The 27,155-nt window shown below is 36.2% G+C and overlaps 1 protein-coding gene across 1 annotated transcript in view; it reads left to right on the top strand.

The window, feature by feature from the left end:
• Positions 1 to 22,462, top strand: part of cdh8 (cadherin 8) — a 91,222-nt gene extending 68,760 nt beyond the window's left edge. The window contains exons 5-12 of the mRNA XM_084403620.1: positions 240 to 407; positions 1,111 to 1,298; positions 6,368 to 6,615; positions 10,868 to 11,004; positions 12,567 to 12,688; positions 13,271 to 13,382; positions 19,761 to 20,012; positions 20,176 to 22,462. Of these exons, the coding sequence (XP_084259746.1) occupies positions 240 to 407; positions 1,111 to 1,298; positions 6,368 to 6,615; positions 10,868 to 11,004; positions 12,567 to 12,688; positions 13,271 to 13,382; positions 19,761 to 20,012; positions 20,176 to 20,669 (1,721 nt within the window). The 3' untranslated portion in view covers positions 20,670 to 22,462. The remainder of the gene's footprint in view (positions 1 to 239; positions 408 to 1,110; positions 1,299 to 6,367; positions 6,616 to 10,867; positions 11,005 to 12,566; positions 12,689 to 13,270; positions 13,383 to 19,760; positions 20,013 to 20,175) is intronic.
• Positions 22,463 to 27,155: the final 4,693 nt, after the last annotated feature.

The following is a 27,155-nucleotide window of genomic DNA, read 5'->3' as shown; positions in this document are numbered from 1 at the left end:
CACTAAGCTGGTCGGGGTGTCAAGGACAGGGGAAGAGCTAACAGATTTGGCAGGCGGCACAATCTACAATGGCTTGTTCATCTAGATCCTGTTCAGTATAAAGATGTGGCATATTCTTATTTATTTTTTCATATCTAAAAGAATAAGATATTTTCTTGATGCTTTTTGTAATAGTAGTGATCTTTATAATATCAAATAATTATATATGTCAATTAATATATGTATTGTGATTGTTATAGCAATCATTAGGGTGGCTCTGGCAGGGATGGATCGTGAGATGAGGGAAGAGTATCTCGTTGTCATACAAGCAAAAGATATGGGAGGTCACATGGGTGGGTTGTCAGGAACCACCACTGTGACAGTCACTCTAACCGATATCAACGATAACCCACCAAAGTTCGCAAAGGGTAAGAGGGACTATCTTTTATATCTTATATCTTCGCTGTTCTTTGAACCTTCATTCATCAAAGAAAAAATAATAAGCAGCACAATTGTTTTCAACATTGATAGTATAAGATTTTTTTTTTCTTGATCACCAAAATCAGCACATGATTAATGATTTCTGACTTATGTGACTAAAATAAGGCTGATTAAAATTCAGCTTTGCCTTTACATGAATTAATTACATTATAAAATATATTCAAATTAGTGCTGTCAAATCAAATAATCCTGATCTAACGTAGATAAGAGTACATAAAAAGAAACATAAGTATATATATATATATATATATATATATATATATATATATATATACACACATATATATATATATACACTTTAATGTTAGCAAATTGTGATTAATCGATTTGACGGCACTAATTGAAATAGAAAAAAAATGTATATTGTAATATTTAAAACCATTACTGTTTTTACTATATTTTTTTATCAAAATAAATGCAGTCATGGTGAGTGCAAGAAACTTATTTCAACATGTTTCAAAACCTTACCGACCCCAAACTATTGAATGGTAGAATCTACTGCATACTATATACATATATAAAAGAAATGTTTAGTACTTTTTGTCTAGCATTTTAGTTGTTTTATTGTTTCTCTGAGTGCTATTTGTCACCTGATAGACCAGATCTTCTTCTTGTACCTCATCTCTAAAGGCTCTTATGAGTTCAATATTCCTGAGGATCTTGGCATTGGGAAGCCTGGAGGAAGAGTAAAAGCGAATGACAGAGACATCGGGGAAAATGCTAAATCAACTTACAACATCATAGGTGGAGACGAGAGGGATGTCTTTGAGATTGTCCCTGATGCTCAGACTCAGGAGGGAATCCTCAGACTCAAGAAGGTAAGACCAGAGAAGTGGGCTTAATGTGCCAAAGGGACTCTCTAACAGTTGTAAACTGTCTGTTACACAATTGTCACTGAGCTGCATATTGTGAAAAATATGAAAAGTGGCTCATTACTGATGACAAATGACTGCTAATATTGCAGAGACAGAACCTCTCAGTGTGTATCGCAGGAGTCGGAAACCTATTTGACACGGCGTGCCATTTTAAATGTAATTTTAAACACTGTGCCATACCCTCCAAAATGAAAGAATTAATCATGCAAATTAATTAATTATGCAAATTACTGCCTCAGTGTTTAGTGTTTTACGTTTTGTAAGGTTTGCTACATTATTTTCACTGACTGGTGATGTGTTTGTTGTTCCCTATGAGTTATGTGTCATGTGGTGATAAGTTGAGTCTTTTTCTATAATTATATAGTTGTTAGTCACCGTCATTGTGGTTTGTGTGTGGAAGGGGAAGTATTGTGTATGTCTGGTTGTTAAAAGCAGTAACTTCTTATTTATAGCAAGTATTGTTCTGAAACCAAAATGCAACCCATTCAACAGAACAAACTGTGGCCTATCATCCAATCAAATAGTAAAGAAATAGTGTTTAACTTCCCATTCATCTCAAATCTGAATAATACAGGATGAAGACTGCAAGAGTTAGAGTGGCATGCATGTGCAAGGGACTTAAATATTTCCCAAAATGCACACCTAAAATATATGTAATAAATTCCTAAAGCGTTCAACCCCTGCTGATTTGTATAATCTCTTTTCCTGCAATAACTAGATTTTCTTAGAGATACTTTTAGTTTTACACAGCTGAAAATCCACACTTAAAGTCCCTGTACACCTAAAATTGGTAGTAAAACTGCAGTCCAGGTGTTCTGAGGTTTGAGAACTACTGTAACTCTGAACCCCTCGACTTTCTATGCTCAATTCTCAGCCCTTGTGTAGCAGTGTATATTTGCATATGGAATGGCCATTGTATGCAAATGAAGAACCCTTCACAGTGGATAAGAGGACAATGAAGTCATTTTATCTTACAGGAACATCTACAGTGCAACTGTGTAGCAACAATGCAGCACAAACAATGTGACAAAAATATGGGAAAATGCACACAATAAATGTGTCACTACATATTTGAAGATGTGCGTATTATGCATTTGTAAACAACATGATGAGTATGTCATGTGGGATTAGTCTGGAGGACTATTAGTCTGGGCATGACTGAGTTAAACGAAATGTGTGCTTTAAATAATCTGCATTATTGAACAGCTTGATACACCATCCTCAACTAGTTCTCCATAATCAATTTGTGTGCAATCATATTGTCTTTTATTTTGCACAGCACATTGAGAAGCAAGATTTCAAGCAAATATTGAATAGGTATCACTTATGTTACATGTACGTATTATCGTAATAATAGTAAATTATGCATTAGTAACAAACCCTAAACCTTATCCCTATACTAAGTGCATGTTTTTAATTAATATTTGTTACAATGTAATTACATTGTAGCAATGTCACCTTAAATAAAGTGTAATAATAATAATACAATTATATAGACATAGTATTTGGCCTATTTAATATTAGAATCATGAAGCAAAAGAAAGACAAAGTGAGGAATAAAAAAGTCATTTGGTTTGTCCCAAGTCTCTCACAGCTGAATGTGTAATGGCATGCCTGTTTTTCCTCGTCTTCTCATCCCATAGCACTTGGCCTGGAATCTGTTGTCTGCATTACTAATAGCATGATGGATGGCATTGCATGAGAAAAACAGGCAATCAACAGCCCACTGCCTGCTAACCTCTATACCTCCAGACGGTGCTGGAGTTCAGGAGAGCAGAACAAGCTTGTAAAGCACACAACCCTTATTTTTCCTCACTTTTTTGCACCTGCCACTGTGCGCAGACACACGTTTTCCCCAGGTGCTGTGCCAAACATCCTCTGCAGCGGGTCGGTCGATGCAGCCCTCACCAACAATTAAAATTTGGTTTTACTTTTGCTAAATATTGAATGGGCATGAGCCTTTGTAGCAAGGTTAAACATATTGATTTGAGTGAGATGCCACAGGCTCAGACAATCAAGATACTGCTTTGTTGTAAAGGGATGCACGCTTTCATCTCCTCTCTGCCCCCCCTAGGCTTTTGTGGTGCTGGTGATGGTGGTGGAGAGGGATGCTGTATTTCTCCTGCTTCTGATCTTTGATGCTTCTAAATGCCCCTGTAAACACACACTCTTAAACCATGTTGGGATTTTTTTTGAGAGTCAGCTAGGTGCTCTAAAATAGGCATGTACGTGGTAAAAATCAATCGCAACAAGGCGGTTCAGTATTTGTTCAATGGACACATGAAAGCCTGAATTGCATCATCTGCAAACGATGGCGGTCAAGTTACAGCCATAGTCATATTCAGACCTTTCTGAACAATGAGTGCCAAAATGGAGACCCAGAGGAATGCAAAACTGCCAATTTCGCTGTAGAGAATCAAATGGCATGCATGACTATCAAAAGAATGAGGTGTTGGCATGATATTTTTAGATGGAACAGATTTGCAGTGTCTGAGATGAGAGGAGCTTGTTTCAGTCTTGCCAATATGCAAAGCTGCGCTTGAATCACGTCCTCAAAAACCTCAACTACAATTAAATGGTAACATTTCTAGCATGTTGTCTTTCTTTCTGTTGCTGCCCTCTTTTACCCTCTTTTTTTCTTTTTCTTTTTTTTACATTTAAGACATAAAACTCTATGAACTGTCACCAAGATTCAGTAGTCTTGAACAGCACTGACCTTTTCCAAAAGCAAGCAAGGTGCCAGCCTGCAGCTTGTTCTGAATTTTACATCGTAGGGAAACCTCTGGTTGTAAAGTCTCGGAAAGTGCTCTGTTATTCTCAGCCCTAAACCATTTTCTCATTTCCAGATGCTACACAGAAATGTTGTTCTAGGTTATTTATTTACTCATCAGCACTGAAACCTTTGTTTTATTTAGATGCTTTTAACCTTTTGTTAGATAGAAATAGTAATGAAAAAGACAGGAAAGTATTATAGGACAAATAGGAAGAGGTCAAGGTGTCTTGAAATGCTTATCCCTCAAAACTTTGAATTTTGAAGGAGCTATAGAGTAGATAATTGAGTAACGGTGCACCAGTCAACCATTTCAAGAGCTCTGTAATATACAGGAAGTTGACAGAAAAAAAGTCTTTACCCAAGAAGTACTTTGTCACAGCACATCTGAAGTTTGCCAGAAAGCCTTGTGGCAGATATGAAGTGAATAAAACATGTATGTGATTTCTAAAGACTGGTTGGACTCCAAAGAATGCAGAAGATGAGGCAGATCTAAGTGCAGGAGTTTAATGAAAATGCAAACATAAAAACCTGGAAACACAGGGAGCATAGAGAACACGTGCACATGGGGAACACCAAACATCGACTGACCAAGCACAAGAGAAACACAAGGGCTATATATACACAGGGGGAAACACATTTAACAAGTTAACGAGTAAACAAGTCACACCAGAGGAGACTACTAAACAGGGAAAAACTACAAATGACTTCAACATGGCACAGAGGACAGGAAGTAACATTCTATTGTTTAAGGATGCATCCAGTTCTATTCTTTAAGGATGCATCCAGTTGATCAAAAGTAACAGTAAAGACAGTTATAATGTTGTACATTAATTACAAAAGATTTATATATATATATATTTTTAAATGTGTTGTTCTGAACATTCTATTGATTATAGAAACCTGAAAAAAAAAAAATTTAATAATAATAATTTGCAAAAATGTTAAGCAGCACAACTCTTCTCAACATTGATGATAATAAGAAATATTTCTTGAGCAGCAAATCAGCATATTAGAATGATTTCTGAAGAATCATGTGACACTAAGACTGGACTAATGACTGCTGAAAATTCTGCTTTCCCTGTAATAATATTTCACAGTGTTACTGTTTTTACTGTAATGGCCTCTTGTGTTTTCCACTCCATCCTGGCTTGACGGTAGTAGCATGGGAAGGGTGAAAATAAAATCCTCCCAAAAGCTTTTGTGGACTGCAGCAGACATGGGCTGTTCTCTTCCGCATGCCCTGCTGTCCGCCGCACTGACTTCAAAGCGTGCTGATAGAGGAAATCCAGCTGCTCTCCTCTCCCAGCTGGGGCTGCTCTCGGCCCGGCTCCAGTGTCCGCCTGACCTCCCCTGTGGGACAGAGGCTTTTTTTGACAACATAAGCAAATTCTTCATTCTACCACTTCTCTTAATTCATAGAGCCTGTTTCTTTTTTATGTGTACTCCAGCGGTCAGGTCTAGTTTATTTTGTTGTCAATAAAAGAGCAAAGGGAGGACTTCGAGCCCTTTATTCAAGTTAAATTGAGATAGGGAGAGATGTGATTCAGAATACAGTGGTATCAGTACGGCACAGTCATGGAGAGAGTAAAAACATTTTTACTTAATGAAAAAAATGGCCATAAAATGGTCTGCTGTGTCAGGTTATCTTCGTGGTAGCTTGTACTTACAAAGGTGGGGTGAACACTGGGTCTTTCCTTGTACACTGAAATCACAAATATTTATCCTGGAGTAAGAATAATTCCCAAATTGTATTTTATCTGCTACTTCAATAACGTCTCACCATTGGATAATTGCCTCAGAGAATACATTAACAATGTTAACGTCATGGTATTGTGGGCAAGGATTAATTTTGTTTTCAGACAACACAAACATACAAATTGTATTTTTTTATGATTTCTTAACAATTTGCAATGCAGTCCTTGTGCTTCCATTAGATTAACCTTATTTGCAGCCTCATTTAAATCCCAAACACATGCTGTCTCCGCCACAAATTAATAACACATCCCACGCTCCAGGTGAAAGTGTGGTTATTGCTACTAAATATTATTTTTTGTTCACCCTGCAATTGGGCTCACAGCAGCTTAAATCTTAGCCACTGCAAGGTGGGAGGAAGTCGGTGCAATTACAGCCAGACCTGCAAGCCCAGCAAACTGAGTCCGCTAAAACCAGGAAACCGTTTGTCTTTGTTTTTTTTTGTGCCCATTAATAATAAACATCTCTCTTTCTCTCTGTTTTCCAGCCTCTGGACTTTGAGTCAAAACATTTCTACAACCTAACGGTGGTGGCGACCAACATACGTGCTGATTCGATTACGGGTGGGCCCTACATGGACCAGGCCACGATCAAAATCATTATTGAGGACGCAGATGAACCCCCTGTCTTCACAAAGTCAAATTATCTCTTCGACGTGCATGAAAACGCTGCAATCAACACAGTCATAGGAGCGGTAGTGGCCATAGACCAGGACGCCCCACACAGTGAAGTCAGGTAAAGGCTATCATTTCTAGCCAATATGACCTTGATGAAAGAGTTATGGTGCTCTGTTGTCCTCCTTGGCGATATTGGGGCCAAAACTCCATTAAACCATGAGAAGATCAAGCGCAAGCTTCTACATCAATCTAATATCCAAGTACTCCTTCACCGCTGCATCCTACCAGCCATTAAATGCTGCTGATGAAATTGCCTGTAGAAGTGCATTTGCATTCAGACTAAATGGAGCTCTCACCTCCACAAAATTTGTTATACTGTGGAAGAAAGAGAAGGGGGGAGAGAGATAGGACAATGACACAATAGGATTCCTCCCCTTCCTCCAGCTGATGTATTTTAGTTCTGTGACTTCCTTCTTGAAAAATTGCAAGGGCACCTTCAGTATAGGTTATACAGCCAATTTCTCTCAGTCCGACCTAGCATTCCATTAATTCTCCAGTGACTTGCGATGTTTCCGGGACAACACGCAACAGGTTGTGTAATTACACAGGAAACTGGGAGCAGGGGAGAAATCAGAGATTGGGTTTCAATGCTCCAATGGCGTTTATACCAAGTGAACGTTCTCATCCGTGTGATATATTTATTCTCGGGTTTAACAATATATTAAAATCAAATCAAAATTTTGAAATGTGAATATTACATTGCAAAGGCTGTGATTAAAGTAACACTTTATTTTGATGGTCCACTTTAGACAAACGATAAGTAACTTTGCAACATGTCAACTAACACTCATTAGAGAGACTGTAGTAGACTGTTAAGCTATTGTTAGGTGTTAAGGTTCAGGTTAGTAGAATAAGTTGTAGTAACATGTAGTTGCAAACTTGCTTAAAGTCAGTAGAATGTGTGTCTGGAGAGCATCAAAATAAAGCGTTAGCAGGTGTTAAGCAGACAGTCTAGTACTCTAATGAGAGTTAATTGACATGTATTTGCAAAGTTACTTATGGTTAATAGAATGTGTAAAGTGGACCATCAAAAATAATTGTTACCAAAATAATTTAAATAAATACGCGTGCAACCTGTTTCAAAGTTAAGAGTGTTCGTTCACACTGTTCCTTTACACTCAAGCAACTCATGCAATTGACAGTAAATGCTGATCCATACAAATCCATCCATTTTATAGTATTATTGAATGGGTAAAAATAAACTGAGAATATAGTTTACGGTAACTCAAGTAGAGAGATATTATTATTATTATTATTATTTAATATACCAAGTGTGAACACCCATTTTTTTTCCAAAATCATTCAGCCCCAAAAGGATGATCTGCTCTGAAAAAGTCTTTATGAGCTTAGACATTTTTTTTATGTTTGCTTTTTTAATAAACATAGGTACTTCTCTACAAAATCATCCTAAACATTGCAGATTTTTTTTTTTTTTTTTTTTTTTTTTTGCAATAAACAAAAATCGCAATGGCTGTTTTTTTCAGTATTGTACAGCCCTAATTTATTAATTCGAAGAAATTGAGTGTCCATGTCCTCCTCAAGTGTTGATGTCTCTCTGTTGAACAAGAAATGTTTATTTTATATTGCTCTGTACTTTGTATTACATAGTTATTTTCTTTGACTATTTTGCTTCAAAATATGAGATATAATCATTTCTGTGTGATTTAAACATTACAGCTCTGACATCTGTGCATAGTGATAGGAGTTTAAGACTGCATTATTAGGAAGAAAATCTGTTGCATTTGCTGTTCCCAAGGTTGGATGCTTTTTTTTATTTTTATTTTTTATTCGCCTTTCTGGGTTGGAATTAATTTTCCTTGCTGTCATTCGCATTTGTGCACCCATTGGTCTGACATTCAGGCTTTTCGTATTGATGCATTTGTGTTATTTGGAAGATGAATTACTTCTATCCTGAGGCCATCGAGTAGATTGTGTTAAGCTATACATGACAAGGTCCACTTAAGCATTAAAATATCTTTTCTAATGTGATCAAATGATTTTTGTTGTTGACTTTTTTTCTGAATTTTGAACCATAAAGTGGTAAAGCTGCGTGTCTTACCTTGTGGACCAGAAGGGTTAAACTAATTTTAAAAGGTAAAAGCCACTTAGTAAATAGAAATCCAGATGAAAAATGATGACTGACTTTATCTACCAAATAGCCCATGGCAAATTTCATAGAGACATAACTATATCTCACCTCAAATGACAAAATTTCTGCTTGAATACAGCTAATTGTGCACATGGGTGTGGATGTCACATCAATAGAAGCAATCAAGGTGAACTGAACAAGAATAAAACATAAATAAATAAAAAAAAACTGTAATTGTGGCTTTTAAAGGGCTCTGGTAAATTTAAAATGTCCGTTTTAGTCACAGCTTGGCATGGAAACAGTCATTTAAAAAAACATTGCTCCTCATCAATCTGACCTCTCATACCACCACTACCTTCCCCATCTCTCTCTCTCTCTCTCTCTCTCTCTCTCTGTTTATAACCTTTCTAAAATGTATCTTGCTATTGTGAAACTGGCATGCACCAAATGTTGCCAAGCTGTGTCCAAGTTCAAATTAGCCTTGTTAGAAATATTGTCTATCTGTCAAAAGAAGAGTGGTTGTAATCAGTGGGGATATTTTAACCTTCTCTGACAGAAGTCCCTCTGGCTCCAGATCTTCTTGTGGCACCTGATATCTGGCATATGCTAACACATGGTGTGACTGCTCTTGATGGTGATTGTGTTATATTGATGTACGCTTTACTTATATAGAGGAAGCAGAGTCATTTGATTTGGTTACTGCCCATTTACAGAGTGCAGCCTACTGAAAAACATTTACAGTAGAATAAATTATGCTTCAGTCAAAGTCCCCATAATTACTGTTTTACTCAAGATAATAACTTGAAAGCCCTAGAGAATGTTCCATTATGCTTCTTTTTTTCTTTTTTTTTTAAAGGAATAGATTTTTAGTTTTTAATATAAAAGTTTATTAGTTACTTTTTTTTTCTTACATCACATTGGAGAGTGTTTTTTCTTTCTCTCTTTTGCCATTTTCATTTGTGTAATGTCATAAAATGGTCACACTTCAGGTTACAGTATAATTACATTAGCAAGTAGAGCTCAAGTAGAGCAATACTAATCAACAACATGCACTTTATATGTTATAATTTTGTGGCATGACTACAATAATTAATTAAATTAACATGTAATATATGGTTTGGCTCTTAGGGTGATAAAAGAAGGTGGTATTGTTTGATTTATGTTGTTCATCATGTGTGTAAAGCATATCCTGTAAAAAAAAAAAACTTAATGTAGTAAAATTCAACACACATTTTTTTTTAAAAAATGAATAAATTCTAATTTCTATAAATTAAGTGAAGAAATTAATTTCTTAAAGTAAAAACAAGACATTTTGATCAGACTGTAAACACCTTTTTTTTTTTTACATGTGAGGAGGTGTGTCACAGTGAAACAAAATAATGAGATACAAACATTCCACATGCAAAATATCAAAATCCGAGCTACATACTTAGGATAATCCTGAAGAGATTTTTCTTTTTTTTCTTTCCAAAAATTTCCAAGGAATAATTAATTACAGATTTGATTGTTTATTTTTATTTTTTTCTCCCACTCCATCCCCCACAGTAACTTTGTCAGTTTGATTGACACATAGCAGAACATTTCAGGGTCTGTCTCTCAGTGGTACGTGGAGCTGTCAGAGCCTGACTGAAATCCACTCAGCCTCCTGGAGACTGATCCCAGGTGGGAATCCTGTCTGGCTGCCTGCACAGCAGTAGAGCACTCCTCCTGGACTTCCACCCTCAGTCTCTTGATGTTTCCCACGGCTGAACATTTTCCTCACGTTCACTATCCAGACCAATGAATTATTTCTATTTATTTATTTTACAACCCATTCTTCATCCACTAGGGCTTTCTTGACAGTTATACCTCACACACAGATTGTTTTCGAGACAATGCCCAAATAGACATCACCTTGATGATTCAAAGATTAGTCAATTGTAGGTGCATATGCATATGGTTGAAAATAATGAAATCTCAGATTATTTTTTTTTTTTTTTTTGTAAGCATGACAAAAAGGCATATCTTCAGGAAATAACAATTTGATTTGTGATAATCATGACATTTAAAAACATGATGCTAAAAATGTTATTTTAATGTCATATTTTGTGTGCATTTTTATTGTTTTTATTTTGCCACTGACTTTAATATTCTATGAAATGCTTTTACCAAAATATGTGGGTCATTTTACCTCATATACTAAGGGATGTTGTTTTGTTCTCTCTCTGTTTTCCTTCTACAGGTATTGTATTGATAGACACACAGATTTAGAGAGGCAGTTTAACATTAATGTTGAGGACGGGAAGATCACATTAGCTAAACCTCTGGATAGAGAGACGGATATGTGGCACAATATCACCGTGACAGCCACTGAAGTTCGTAAGTTCAATTTCCCTTTCTTTCTCTTATTGATTGAAACAATAAGTGTTTTGTGTTTCAGAATGCTTGTATAACCATTTCAAATAGATCATTACAGTAATGTGCAAAGAGATCATTAAAATCTGTGTAGAGGCACTTCAGACCAATAAAATGTTCACATCACAATTAACACCTTTTTCTTTTTTTATTATGTCATAAGATTTACAATAGAGAAACACACGCTTGTATATATTCAACATCTCAAAAGGCACTAAGATAGAAAGACCAAATGAACCATAAGAGCCAATGCAAAATAAAGCTTGTCCTAACACCTCAGGTATTAATTTACCGTCGACAGATTTTAAGGTATAAGACACTGAAATTTTACTGAATTAAACAGCACAGCAGTCAATTCATGGACATCTAATGAGTAATTTCTACTCATGCCAGAGCTGTTTGCTGTACATAACAGATAAAAGAACATCTGTTGACTGGATAAAGAACTTATTAAACACAAGCTGTGGACCAGAAATAAACACTGCACAAGCCATCCATAAACCTCGAGATTCATTTTGATTGGCATGTACAGCTACATTATTCGGATATTGGAGCCAAAAATGTTCCCCTGGAGGAGGAAAAAAAATACTGATGTTGTCATATACAATTAACTTAAGATGTCTAAGAGCTCAAAGAGTAGAATAAATGTAATTATTTAAGGGCTGTTTGAAAAATGTTTGTCTTTTTCAGTGTTTTAACACGATGACCAACAAATCTGGATTATTTTTTGGCTGATGCCTTTGCATGGTGAAACATAATTTGAACAGAAATATCCACACAGCATGGCTATGAATATGAGTCTGCCCTATTGCATTATGTTGAAACATCTGTTCTAGGCACAAATATTTGTTTCTTAAAGGGCGATCAATGACGGAAATTAATTGACAGGTCAAATGCATTTCAAATGCTGTGTGCTGTTCTAAGTGTCACACATTACAGCGGTATGCCCTGAATTGCCGTGCACTAAAGCCAAACGAATAGATAATTGCTTTAAAAGTCAGTGGTTGCAACCCTAATTAAATACAATAATTTACATGGGTCCTCAAAAGGGACTGTAAATTACTGCCAATGGATAATTCCAATGAAAAGTTAATTTAATTAAATTGCCCTGTATTGTCTTCTAGACTTCATCTGCCACCGTTTTATTAATATTCATTTTTTTTTTAACCTTCATTTATAAAACATGCACCTGTACAGGGGATTTCAAAAGCACTTTGAATGTGTTGGGTTTTTTTTCTCCACCGTAATCCTGTTTTGCATACTTGATGATGTCTAAAGCTCAAATGGATGATGCGTCTCATCTGTCTCTCCATCAACCCAGAGGAGGGGGGGGGGGGGGGGATGGGGGGGATGGGGGAGAGATGGGGGGGGGGGGGAGAGAAAGAAATTGGTGTGAGGCAGTAAAAGAATGGTAATACAGTAACTGGGTCATTTTATTTACCTGGGATTTGCAATAGCTCCCTTCTATACTTGGCCACTGTACTTCTATTTTCATTGCTTTAATAGCTTGTCTCTTTTTGTATTAGAAAACAACAGGCAGATTTCCAGAGCCATCGTGGCAATCAAAGTGCTGGACATAAATGACAACGCCCCTGAGTTTGCCACCGAGTACGAAGCCTTTCTCTGTGAAAATGGCAAACCTGGACAGGTAAGAGGGCATCAATCTGGCCCGCCAGCATCATCTCCCTCTCAAAGCTCCTCCGTAACGGTCAGCTACGGTAAAGCCTATTGATTTAAGAGAGAGAAGTAAGCGACACCTGGGTGGCCCTTTTTTAGCTACTCTCTCCCACTGCAGAAAACGAAAACAATCAGATCCATTCAGGCCCAGTCTGAGCCTGCATCGCTCTAGCCGACATGCAGTGTCTGTGACTAACAGTGTTAGTATGTACTTCTTCATCCTCCACCCTCTAACACACTCACCGTGAGAACATTCTCCATCCATGTGCGGAAAAGAATGACCGGAATGATGACGGCGGGGTCCTGCTTTTCAGGGAGCTGTTAATCATGAAGAAAAATAACTTGTCTTGAACGGTGTGGCAGATATATAGATGGACTTGGCACAGAAAAGTGGGCTGCCAAAGCCGCGCCCCTAAGCTTAGGGTCTCTACTTTTATGAGTGAATGAGACAGATTTTTCATCCCGTGTTGTCTGCTGTCAATGTCTGGCCCCATATGATGTCAAAAGTGGAGTAATGGATGGCCGGTCCCTCTCTGTGTGTTTGTGTCAACAGGTGATTCAGACCATCAGCGCTGTGGACAAAGACAATCCTTCCCAGGGACACACTTTCCACTACCGCCTGGAGGTGCTTAACAATCCCAATTTCACCATCAAAAACAATTTAGGTAAGACAATATATGACTATAATTGATGAAGTGTGCAACATCGACATTGAACTAACTCAAACTAATGGTGTCTTCTGTACACTGTAAAATCGAATCAGTTAGACTTTTTAAAAAAGCATGCAAACCGATTGCCTTAAAAAAACGAAGTAAAGTGAAATAGGAATAGTATGTTGTACTGACAAATGCTTGGTTAGTATAGTTCACTTACATGAGAGTTATAGTAACTAAAAAAATAATAAATAATAAATCAAATTTAATTGTTACCATTGTTGTGTTTTAAATCAGATGTCACATAGGGCACAATGTACTAACATTTTAAGAAGAACGCTATGCGAACATACTAGTTTTACATCATTTGAAATTGCTATAGCAGAGGGGAAGATGTATGGGCATTAAAGGGATATTTCACCGCTGGAAAGATGAATGTGTATTTAAATTGGGTCATTTATGTAGTAGAAATGTGAAATTATTTTAGAGGTTGGTGCCTTCTAGACTGAGAAAAGCCAGAAAATGTATTTTTGGCTCATGTGGATGAAAGACAACAACTCCCAGAATGCACCTGCTTCGCTGCCCTACGAGGCCACTCCCAAGCCACGCCTACCGGTTACAGAGGGCAGTTTTAGAAAAAATTATACAACTAGGCTACTAGTTGACTCGAAACTGAAAAGATGCAGTTTTATCGTGAGATCCTACCCCCTATGGGTGGGTTGAAAACTTGCAGAACTAGCTCCTACTACTGGCTGTAGCCTATAGCCTCTGGCCAAAAAAGCCTCAGATGACGCAAAATGAAGATTTTTGCGTCATCTGAGTTTTTGTTCCAGACACACAATACAGAAATCTCTCGTCTCAGGGGGACATGAGGGAGGGAAGCACGGTCATTCGAAAATACTACCGTGTTTCTACTGGTACAAAGCTTAATGCTAATCGGTGAAGTATCCCTTTAACTTGCGTTATTTTATTGTTATATTTAGTTTTGACCAAAAACCTACCTGTTTTTTTTTAAAGGGGTCATATAATGCCATTTTTGTACAAGCTAATATGATTCTTTAGGGTCTAAATTAAAAGTTTGTAATATACTTTAATTAAAAATTCTCATTAGTATTGTAAGAAAACACTCATTTTACTTGGTCAAAAACAGCTCTGTTTTCAGCACGCCGTTTAAGTGCATGTGTCTTTAAATGATAATGAGCTTTGCTCACCCCGCCCCTCTGTTCTGTGCGTACACCATTTGAAATAACAACACAATAACCATAACGCGTTGTTCATTATAAACGTGGGATTATGAATTATATTGAGAACGTCGTATAGAAAACATGCCGTAATGTACCCTGAGTGTAAACAGCCGCATTAATCGTGAAGCGTGCAGTAAGCGATTTGCAAAGATTAATATAAATATTAATATAAAGGTTAATAAAACGTTACACTCACTTCTTCTTCTGGAGGTGCAGCAGGAACACGAGTAGTTGGTACCGATCCTTTTTTCAGGAGCAGCTTCTTAGCAAAACCAGCTTTATATTGACCTCGTTTGTAAAGCAGTCTGGTATGTGAAATGATTCGCGCAAACATGAAAGCATTGACGTTGATCGTGGGGAATACTCCCTTCGAAAGCAAACTCAGCCACTGCGTCTTCAGCGGTTCGGATTTAGGAATATCAAAATGACTGCTGCGTTCGTTATTACACCCAAGAACAGAACACCACAATCGCTTAGACGCCATTCTGCTCATAGACAGTGCTCCAGCGCATCAACAATGACCGCACCGGTCCGTGCGGACTATGATTGACAGCTCGCTCACGAGCGAGGGTGGGATCTGTGTTGAAACGCTGCTGTCACGCCCCTCCCGCGTGACGTCACACGGTTGAACGGCTTGATTTGAGATGGGGGAAAACATATAAGAAGATTAAAAAAAAAACACTGGATGGATTTTTATCATTTTATGATGGTTGTGTACAGGCACTGCCAACACACATTTCAGTACAATCAACTTGTAAAAGTGCATGTACCATTATATGACCCCTTTAATGAAATTTAGTGGAGTAAAAAGGACAATATCATGCTTTGGAATGTAATGAAGTACAAGTAAAAGTATTCCAAAATAAAAATGTACAAATACTTTGTTACTGTCCAGAAAATGTGTTTTTATCCCATGTTGGCTTTAACACTATTGGTCAGATTTAGTGAAGGTGGCAAGTTATTTTTTTTACATGTAATGGAGCATTAACGACACTCACCGGACATTTCATTCCCAAACTGACACGATATGTACATGAACCAACATAATCACGTTCATCTCTTTTGGATAAAATTAAACACGCCTTTAGAGCCACTCACTGGACTTTTCACTTTTAAGGTGTTGCGAATGTGCCAGAAGCAACGTATTAGGTGATTTTTCACAAATGTCGCCACAGGCATGTTTTTCCATTGAGCCTTTGTTAGAATTAACACTGAACTGGCTTGAGCTGAATAATTTCACTGTTGTCTTTGCGGAGCTGCTTTACAGCAGAATTTAAATTTGTCTCATTTTTGGTGAAGTTTGATCACTGATTCTGTTATTTTAGTGTTTATTACTGTGAAGCTGCTTTGAAACAATTTGTATCGTATAAAGTGCTATATAAATAAAGGTGACTTGACTTGACTTGAAAGAGAGCAGGGAAATAATAATAATTATGAGAGAGAGAGAGAGAGAGAGAGAGACAGGGAGAGAGGGAGAGGCATCTGCAAGCGCAAACATTGTGTGTCAAGTGCAGACCGGAGGCATGCGTTTGAAGGGGAAATCTGGCGGAATTAGTGTACCCACAAGTTAGCAGATGCACAATTGTCTGGACATCAGCTATTTTGTACTCCCCAGTGCATTTTGAAAGAAAGCAAATGAACAGAATCCAAGCCGAGGTTTAGCGATGCAACTCGATCTAGGGTGACTTACTCAAAGTTGAGGCTGTGCAGCAGATGGTTCTAAATTTGTTTGCTAAATACACTGATTTTTTTTCTTTCTTTTTTGTATAACCTATCCGACCTTCCTTTTCACACTGTGCTCCTGCTGTTCTCACTGCACAACCTAGTATTGCACTATGCTTTCGAAGACTTGAGAGAGAACTGTATTGATCTAGTTCCATTTGGCATGTGGTCTTATGGCTGACCGTTGAAGGAGCTGTTGTTTTGGCTGCTCACCAAAAAGAGGAAACGTGATATTTTTGAACCAGACAGATCAGACGTTACATCAAAAGAGTTTTGCCTTCCAAGGGACAGTCATGTTTTGAGTTAATATGAAAGTAAGAAAGAGTGTCAAAAGGAAAGAAATTGTGGATCTCCCTAGTCTCTGTAAAGAGCTTTGAGTTACGTGACAGAAAAGATATATAAATGTAATTATTATTATTATTATTAATGTGATGGATCTTAATAATAATAATTTAAGTAACACTCTATGGCGAGTTAGCATATAAATAAAGCATGTAGAATTGTTTTTAATCATTATTAGTCAATCAAATTAATCAAATTATAGTAAATATGTTATGTCTGTTATTAGAATGAAGAAGGAATCCACAGAGAGCATCGGTAATAAAAATGTTACAAGGGGAAAAAAAGAAAGATGAAAACAATGATAGGAAAAGCATTGAACAATGGACTAAGACAAAGACAGACCTTGAGAATTGTAAGATGAAGCAGACAGGCGGAATGTCATTAGTGACAATCTCAGTGATGTCTTGAGAGGCAGCATGTATTATGAGTCAGCCTGAGTGAGTTCAGGTTAAAGATGGCCACTCCATCACAGAGACAGGAGAAAGCTCTGTAAGGACACCAGGCTTTGATGCACAGCCTGAGGCGTCTGGTGCACTAAGGCCGCTTTCTCATCTCTTCTGCTGTGCGCGAATGTGAGTGCATGAGTGTGCATGTGTGTTTGATCGCGCTTGGCATCAAAACTTGTGCAGCGATTTGACAACATGTCCAAATTTGTGCTATATCCTGTTTCTTTTCATCACAGTATATGTTGTTACTTGTGATTCATGATTAAAAAGCAAAATGTTGTGTACTGTTAGAGTCCCTTAAAAGGATAGTTTATTCAAAAATGAAAATGTTGTCATCATTTACTTACCCTCAAGTTATTTCAAACCTGAATGCCTTTCTTTTTTATGTGGAACACAAAAGAAGACATTTTGAAGAATGTTTCAAAAGTTTTGTCTATATAATGAAAGTCCAAAACAGCACTGACTTTCATTGTATGAAAAATAATAATTATTTTTGTCCAGATATCTCTTCCTTGTGTCCAAACATACATAAATAAGGTTTTTAGATATTGTACATTTACTTTTTTTTCTGTCTATGCTCTACATACCTTCTGAGGTAAAGTCTAAAGTCACATTCTCTTCTAGTCATACAATTATAAATCATATTTTCCCTATGTACTGGGAACTTACCATACAATTATGGGTGCATTTTTTTCAGTAGCAGTTAATTGCATGATTATCCATCCTGAAGTCTCGTCTCAAAGATCATGTGCAATGATCTAGATATGCTCATCACGGAGGCACACATGCGGTCTTTGATGGTTCCCACCTGCACACACCAGGCAGGTTGTCTGAAGCACACCTCTGGAGTTGAGCTGAGGAGGTTTGTTTGTGATGATAACTGTAATTGCAGATGGTGACACGGAGAGGCCGATATGAGCTGGGAACTACCAGCAGTTATCGTAACCTTAAAATGTGTGCTTCAGGGTATTGTGCCGTGAAAAAAGAGATTGAAGACTTGAGCACAACTTAATAGCTCCCATATACTGTCAGAATATTACACTAGTCTTCATTTTGCTATAAATATGACTAGTATGAAATGTTCGAATGCACTTGAACCTAAGAAGATTTAATTTGACCGTAACTGTGTAGACACGTTAAAATATAGTCAGATAATCATGGACTGCATATCAGTGAATATTCTTTGGAGAAATAAGATACATTAGTTCAGGACCATGTTCTTCACACATAGTGACACATAAAAAAAAAAAAAATGGAACTTTAATTACATTGATAAATCATCTCACAGCATTTGCAGATAATTGCTTTGTGATCTCAGGGAAACAAAAAGAAAGCCATATTTACATTTTTCATTAGCATGTTTATGAGCGGAAATTAAATTCCGACCCTGTTCAGCTATTGATATTTGTTCCAGTGAGTTCCGTGAAGTCCTTTTATTCTGTAGTTTTAAATGATGAACTTCCAGTTGTTCACCCTCATGAGAAGCAATAAATAAATACATACATTACCATTGCCTTGGTTGCTCCCAAGACTCTATTAAATGATAAAGCTTTTTCCATAACTTGGTTATTTTAGCATGGAAGCATATGGGTAGCAATATTCAATTTGAAATGTAACATGCAAAATGACAATGCAATATATAAAATGGCAATGCATTTCTGTATTTAAATTTACATTTTCCATTACATTTGTGCAACGTTTGGTGCAAAATGAAAATGAAAATTCAATTATATAATTTACATTTGCCATTTCATACACTAGTATTAAAATGTAAATTGAATACATATTTTAACGCGTTATAAGTTGCAAAATTAAAATGTATTAGAAAATAAAATTCAATGTGCAAATTGAAAATGCATTCTGAGCACGCAATGATTGACACGGCGGGAGAGGGCGGGGACGTGGAATGCATTTTCAATTTGCACACTGAATTTTATTTTCTAATACATTTTCATTTTCATTTTGCAACTTATAAAGCGTTAAAATGTGTATTCAATTTACATTTTAAAACTAGTGTATGAAATAGCAAATGTAAATTATATAATTGAATTTTCATTTTCATTTTGCACCAAACGTTGCACAAATGTAATGGAAAATGTAAATTTAAATACAGAAATGCATTGCCATTTTGCATATTACATTTCAAATTGAATATTGCTACCCATATGCTTCCATAATTGTGCTGTATCCGTCTGAGGTATTATCTAAACCTTTCACTCAGTAGCTGATTTTCTTTTCTTTCTTGGAATAAAAACTGAAGGCTTTTACGGAGATATTGTTCAGTGTATCAACTGAAGGAGCTCCTTGAGACACTGGAGAGCGTCAACATATGCGTTGAGGTATGAGGGGGCAGATAATGAAGTTACAACTTCAGAAAAGAAGCACCGGTGGAGGCTCCAGTACTTTGCTCTTTTTTTTTGTCTTTTTTTTTGTCTGCCTTCCTGATACGCTTTCACTACTCCCGTAGCCTTTGCAAGAGATTGACAGCAGAGATGAAGCCATTTATATCCATCTGTTTATTTATTTCTAGAATTGACATTGTCTTGTAAATTTAATAGCGTGTCGTTTCCCTACCATTTACTTGCATGGATTGTCTTTGATTTCATACATCACAGCCAAACTTTATCTCTCCCTAGATAACTCGATCAGCGTTCTTGCCAAGCACAATTCCTTTCGGCGTCAGAAACAGGAGACGTACCTCCTGCCCATCGTTGTGTCTGACGACGGAGAGCCTCCAATGAGCAGCACAAACACTTTAACTATCCGGGTGTGCGGCTGCAGCAGGGAAGGCATTGTGCAGTCGTGTAACGTCGAGGCTTTTGTTCTACCCATTGGTCTCAGCATGGGAGCTCTGATTGCTATTCTAGCTTGTATAATTCTACTTCTCGGTAGGTCATTTCAGCTGCCTCTTTTAGTCCTTACTTATTTTTTAATTTATAAATTCACTTTGTGATTTGCATGTAAAATCTGAATCTAAAAAGCACTTGGTAAAAGAATAACTGCACAAGGCAAAGGTGGAGATCACTAAGTGGATGTTCTTGTGCCTTTCAGTTATCGTGGTCTTGTTTGTGACATTGAGGAGACACAAGAACGAGCCTCTAATCATCAAAGACGACGAGGACGTGAGGGAGAACATCATCCGTTATGATGACGAGGGAGGCGGGGAGGAGGACACGGAGGCCTTTGACATCGCCACCCTGCAGAACCCAGATGGCATCAACGGCTATCTGCCCAGGAAGGACATCAAGCCTGACCTGCAGTTCATGCCCAGACAAGGTCAGCACTCGGGTCCAAACGGAGTAGACGTAGATGAATTCATCAACGTACGGCTTCACGAGGCAGACAACGACCCCACGGCTCCGCCATATGACTCCATTCAAATCTACGGCTATGAGGGCAGGGGCTCTATTGCGGGCTCACTGAGTTCCCTCGAAACGGCCTCTTCGGACTCGGACCAGAACTATGACTACCTTAGAGAGTGGGGGCCGCGCTTCAGAAGACTGGGCGAGCTGTATTCCGTGGGCGAGAGCGACAAAGAGACTTGACCTCCAAGCACTACGGACCTTTTGCTTTCATCCACATAACGTGTGTATTATGCTACGGGGATGTTAGACACTGCTGTTAAAAAGGGGGGAGGGGGGGGCGCGCCTTTTTAAAAAAAAACTTCTTAGCGAGACCTAATAGCATTAGTCATCTACCACATCAGCGTGCATCGTAACGTCAGAACTTAACAGTGTCTGTAGTAGGAGGTCAATGATTCTTGTGGAGTGTGAGTTTAGATTAACGTCACTGAGTGTCTAGCAGTATTTTGGGTATTTGTTGTTCACTGTGACCACCAGAGGCATCAGAACTTTGATTCTTGGTAGTCGCTTGAAAAGACTGGATGGAAAGAGGACAATTGGGACACCTTGTAGCCCACTGTGGTTGGGAGAAACAGGACTGCAGAGGCCTCAACATGACACTGCTCCCCAGCGACAACAGATCTCTTGACGTCATTTAGCCAATCAGATAAAGGAACATTTAAAAAGAAGGTAAACTAAATAGCAATATATTGTCTACATTACTTATGAATGTATTTGTGATTTAACAAATGCGAGCGCAATGAAAATACATCACACTGGCTTTAGGATCTGCCTGCTGAGATAAGATTCGACCCTTTGATACTACGTGGCCACATTTCTTGAGTAAACTGGAAAAGCCTTGAGGCTTGCTTTATACAACCCTTTGTATCCATATGCTTTAAGCGTGATTCACACTCAAAGATGATTAGAGTGTGTAAGACTGATTTGAGGACAACAAGAGAATTGTGGGAACAATGAGGCCTTCGTTTTACAAAAGCAAGCATTAAATACAGTCGTATTCCAATGTTTTTTGGAGCATTGATGTGTTTCTTCATTATTGTGTATGTTTTATATAAATATATAAATATTAATCGCCAGTCGTCTGTTTTGTGCTACAGGTTTGAGTATATTTGTACTTTTTATTTTATTTATTTGAGTGAAATTATTTTTTATTAACTTTTTAATTTAAAGTTTCCAGCTTTTCCTCTTCAGCTTTGTTTAATTCTGCTCCATCACTGTTTTTTAAAGGCTGAACTGAATTTCTGTACTGAAATTCACAGAGTGAGATTCGTTAACTACACTGAACTGTGAAATCCACAGAGGATTTGTTCTTGACCAGGAAAGACAAGTCAATATTTTATTGATACTGTGTGTGTGTATATATACATATATCCACATACTATATACAGTGATATCAGTGATCATTCTAAGCACAATAGCTGAAATCATCTAGTTCATGTTCATATTTGACCCCTGCCATTTTTTAAATCAAAAGTCAGAAACCAGAGTATGAAATACAGAAACAGACATGTGTAATGTGCTGCACTGTATGATATTAGAGCAAAAAGAAAAAAATATGTACATAGAGTCATTGCTGATTCTCTTAGCTTTTCTTTGAAGTGAGGTTTTGTCTATGCACGTTAGCTATTGCACATGGGGATCTGGCACTGGAGCTGCGTGCATATTCTGTTTGTATCGATGCGATTCTCTTGGATGGACAGTATATATAAAATAGTCTTTCATGCAAATCATATTTTCTACTGTGCTTTAATGCTCATACACTTGTATGTTTAATTAGCTACTCTATGTAATGTAATCTAAGATATCCATGTATTGTTTCCTACTTTGTGAAATATATTTTTATAAATACTTATGGGTGTAACGTTTCTTAAGCCAAGTATGTCACCGGTCCTGAGGCCTGTACACCAGATCTCTTTCTTGCTTTTATGTTTTCATGAAAATGATTTTCTCATTTAGCATACAACTAGGGCAGTTGATTAAGAATTGAAACTAAATTGATTACATGAGATGCTTATAAATCAAATGAATCGAATCTATAATTTTTTTCTGAGAATTATTATTATGTTATTTTTTTGGCAGACGACCAAAGCATTGAATAGACATGACAAAAAAAGTAAGTCAGTATTGTTTGTTGGATTTCAAAAACCCATCACTGGCCAACAGCCAGCGGTAATCCATTATGCAGTTGAGTCTGTCAGTCATGTCCTAAACTTATAAATCTGTTCAGGATATATTTTTCCATTACATCTGTATTAGTTTGTGATAGTTGGTCTATGAAAACATGCATTAGAATGACTTCTTTGGCCAGTTTTGATGGGTTATTTTCAGCATCTCGTTCTCATGCCATGAGCTGCGTGTTTTTTAAGAGACTGTGTCAAGTTAAAAACTTATAAGGTCTGGGTGTTTCTTTCCTTTGCACTCCATTTAGCTTTTTCCTAAGACAAACAACATGTCCTGTGTGACCAGCTTCTCACTCATTTTGTCCTGTCTGCGTCAAGTGGTTTGGCAAGGCATGCTGCATCTGGTACATCTATTTTTATAAATAATACATTGTATAAAATGAATATGTTAAATTGACAGCCCTACATTAAAACAAATGAGGAAAAACGTTTTACTATGGTTAGGAATATTTTGCTAAAAAATGTATGCATTCGTTGCCTTTTGTGCTTGATCAAACCTCCAGTTTCCTTCACTTACAGTACCAGTCAAAAGTTTGGGAGCATTACAATATATTAATGTTTTTGAAAGAAGTCTTATTTCTCACCAAGGCTGTATTTATTTGATCAAAAATAGTATTATTGTAAAAAAGTATTACAATTTTAAATAATTGTTTTCTATTTTAATACATTTACGATTTTAATTTATTCTTGTGATGGCAAAGCTGAATTTTCAGCTCAAGAAACATTTCTTCTTATTTTTATCAATGTTAAAAACAGTTTCTGCTGCTTAACATTTTTGTGGAAACAATGATACCATTCAAACATTTGTGGTAAGATAAAAAAAAAAAAAAAAAGTATGATAGAAAGAGAGAGATTAATACTTTAATAATTTCATTCAGGGATGCATTATGATTTGCATTATTTATGATTATTATTGATGACATTTATAATGTTACAAACGATTTATATTTGATAAATGCTTTAATACATTAAATAGATACATTTAAAAAATGCAAATAATTGCTGTTCATTGAATTTTCTATTCATCAAATGATTTCCACAATGAATTCCTTTTATGAGAGATGCTGATAGATTTTAATGATCTATCCCCCACAGTGTTTTCCAACAAAGTGGAGGCTTATGAGTCATAATCTGCTTCCATCTCTCTTGTTCCTTTTGAAAGATTTGAATTTATCCTCTAACCTATCTGATATTAGATTGTTTTCATGAATAACAAAAGCTCATGATCTTGTCAATTACTGTGCTGGAGTGGATTTGTCATTTGTTACACTGAAACTAAAAACAACAACAACAACAACAACAAAACCGGTAACACTTTATAATACAGTTCAGTTGTAAGTCATTTATAAGTGGTTAGTTAATGATGAACTAATCATTTACAAAACATTCATAAATGATTAGGAAGTGATATACTAACATTGTATGTATGTTTTGTAAATTCCGTTACAAGTCATTTACAAGTGATTAGTAAATGATTAACTAATCATTTATGAAACATGACTATGAGTTCATAAATGATTAATAAGTAATATGTTCATTATTTTATGTATGTTTTGTAGATTCAGTTATAAGTCATTTACAATTGATTTGTTAATGATTAACTAATCATTTACAAAACATGACTACGCATTTCATAAATGTTTAATACATGATGTTAAAATTTTGTTTATGTTTTGCTCACATCAGGTGCACAGTGGATAAAGACTCCATGTGTTTCAGAGAAGACAGCTGTCTATACCCTCACCAGTCAGCACTTACACTGCAGTACACACTACAGTGTTCAACACCTTTTATAGATGATGTGTAAACGCATGAATTCATAATTTACAACACTTTCTGCATCCCCCAATCTAAAGTGTACACTATTCATCACTTGTAAATGTCTTACACTTCATTTGTAGATTACCACTTCAAGAATCAATGAGGCATAAGATCTACGAATGTTATCTACGAATGATGTGTAACACATTTACAAGTGATGAATAGTTTACACTTTAGATTAGGGGATGTAGAAAGTGTTGTAAATGATTTATTCATGCGTTTACACATCATTGTGTTGAACACTGTTACTTACCTGTTACAAATGATCTGTACGTGTATACAAGGCATTTACAACACTTTCTGCACCCTCTAATTGCTACATACATACAAAAAAAAAAAACATAATTTAACATTTATGAAACGCATATTCATGTTTTGTAAATGATTAGTTAATCGTTAACTAATCAATTGTAAATGACTTATAACTGAATCTACATATCACTTATTAATCATTTATAAACGCATAGTGATGTTTCGTAAATAATTAGTTAATCATTTACTAATCACTTGTTAATGACTTGTAATGGAATTTACAAAACATCCATAAAATGTTAGTATATCACTTGCTAGTCATTTATGAATGTTTTGTAAATGATTAGTTCATCATTAACTAACCACTTATAAATGACTTACAACTTAACGTTATTATAAAGTGTTACCAACAAATCTCTACAAGATTACTGTACACCATCTCAACTGATATGCACCCCTACTTTTTATTTTATTTTTATTTTACTTTTATGCCCTAGGTTAGAATTATAACATCAAACTTAATATTAGATTGTTGTGGTTGTGATGTCCTCAATAGGTTCAGGCAACACTGACAAATACAGAAAAGATATAAACAGTGTTTTGGTGCATGATTTTTTAAAATGAATCAAAAAAATTAAATAATATCTTCAGAAATCATTACAAATTTTGGTTAGTGGCTTTAACTGTTGCACCCTTGAGCATGGCACTGAATCTTTTTCTCTATCTTACTGGAAGTGTACCGTATATTTCTCTGGGGGAAAAAAGCATCTGCCAAATTAGAATTAACCAAGGAGAGAAAGAGAGAGAGATAAGTATGCGGTAAAAATCTTGAATTGTTGGAAAGCCATATTTGAGTTTCATATATGATAAATGTAAGTTAGAAAGTAAGTTAGAGACTAGTAAAAAAAAAACACACTCAAGTTTTAATTCTGATCTATTTTCCGTTCTATGCATGAGAAGCAGGCTGGTCAATTAAAAATCATTTAATTTAAGTGGGTAATACTGTATGACTTCAGATGTACTCTCTGCATATTCATCATTGGCATTTTCTATGCAGACTAGGTAATAAATTGGAAAATGGCATATGTCCCCATTAAAAGGACATCTTTATAGAAGTCAAGCAAGTTGGAACAGGCCATTACTCTGAGTCTCCCACAGATCACTGAAGCAGTGGAAATACACAGGCGCCATATGACCACCCTGACACATATATTAATATTGTTGACAACTTTCAAACTTCTGATATGCCAGAGGATTTATTCTCTGATCCTACAATGTCTTTGTGCCATGTGCTGATCCAAGCTAGTGCTTGATGGTAAAAGTTTCAAAAGTGCCAGCAATATAAAAAAAAAAACAAAAAAAACATGGGTTACACTTTATTTTAAGGTGACCTTGTTGCAGTGTATCTATACATTTCAGTACTTAGTAATATTAACAAACTGCATGTACTTACTATAGGGTTAGGTTTTGGTTTAGGGTTATTTGCATGTAATTATGCATAATTTATTTGTTATCACTATAGTAACTACATATAACATGTAACAAGGACACAAAAACTAAAATAAATTATGCATAATTACATGCAAATTCTAAACCAAAACCTAACCCTATATTTCAGCATTTGTTTCTGTGACCAAACTTGACAAACTTTACTTTTTATTAATTTCATAAGTTGAGATAATGACATTCAATATTATATAATTGTAATCATATATTATTATTTTTTTTTATTTCATATTTCTAGAATTACTTTTAATCCAAAACAAATCCAAAGTCTGTCTGCTTCTTCTGATGTATTCGGTATACATTTCTAAAAAGGGCTGCATGTTTGGCAGCTATTCTATTTATTTCCAGTTCCAGACATGAAAAGAAAAAAATCCATAATTCTCTCTCTGTCTACATCTTTATTGGACTGAAACAGCGTTTTCTCTGTGTTCATCTCCATCCTCCCACAGACTTGGTTTCATTTGGGAGACCTTGGATATGACTCAGCAACACTTCAAGTGTCCTGGTTTGTATAAAACATATCCTTCATATTTTTAACATATTTATACATTTATATATATATATATATATATATATATATATATATATATATATATATATATATATATATATATATACTCTACTTTGTGATAGCAAGTTCACAGTAACTCTTGATGGATCTTGGACAGTTATCGAGGTCAAAACTGAATGATGATTTAAAGTGACTAAATAACATTACTGGTCCGTAAGGCACTTGTGGTATATTCATGCATATTCATCAGAAATGCAGATAGGTTTGATGCATTGACAATTCTAATTAAAGCAACCATGATGAAAATTAGATGGACATGACCAAATGATGATAGACGTTGATGATGGGTAATAAACAACAAGACAACTTTTGTGGGAAAGAATCTGTCATATATTCCTT

This window comes from Rutilus rutilus (assembly GCF_951802725.1).
Source record: "Rutilus rutilus genome assembly, chromosome: 3".
Taxonomy (NCBI): Eukaryota; Metazoa; Chordata; class Actinopteri; order Cypriniformes; family Leuciscidae; genus Rutilus; species Rutilus rutilus.
Note: the sequence above shows the minus strand (reverse complement) of the source record. Positions and strands in the feature narration are given on the sequence as shown.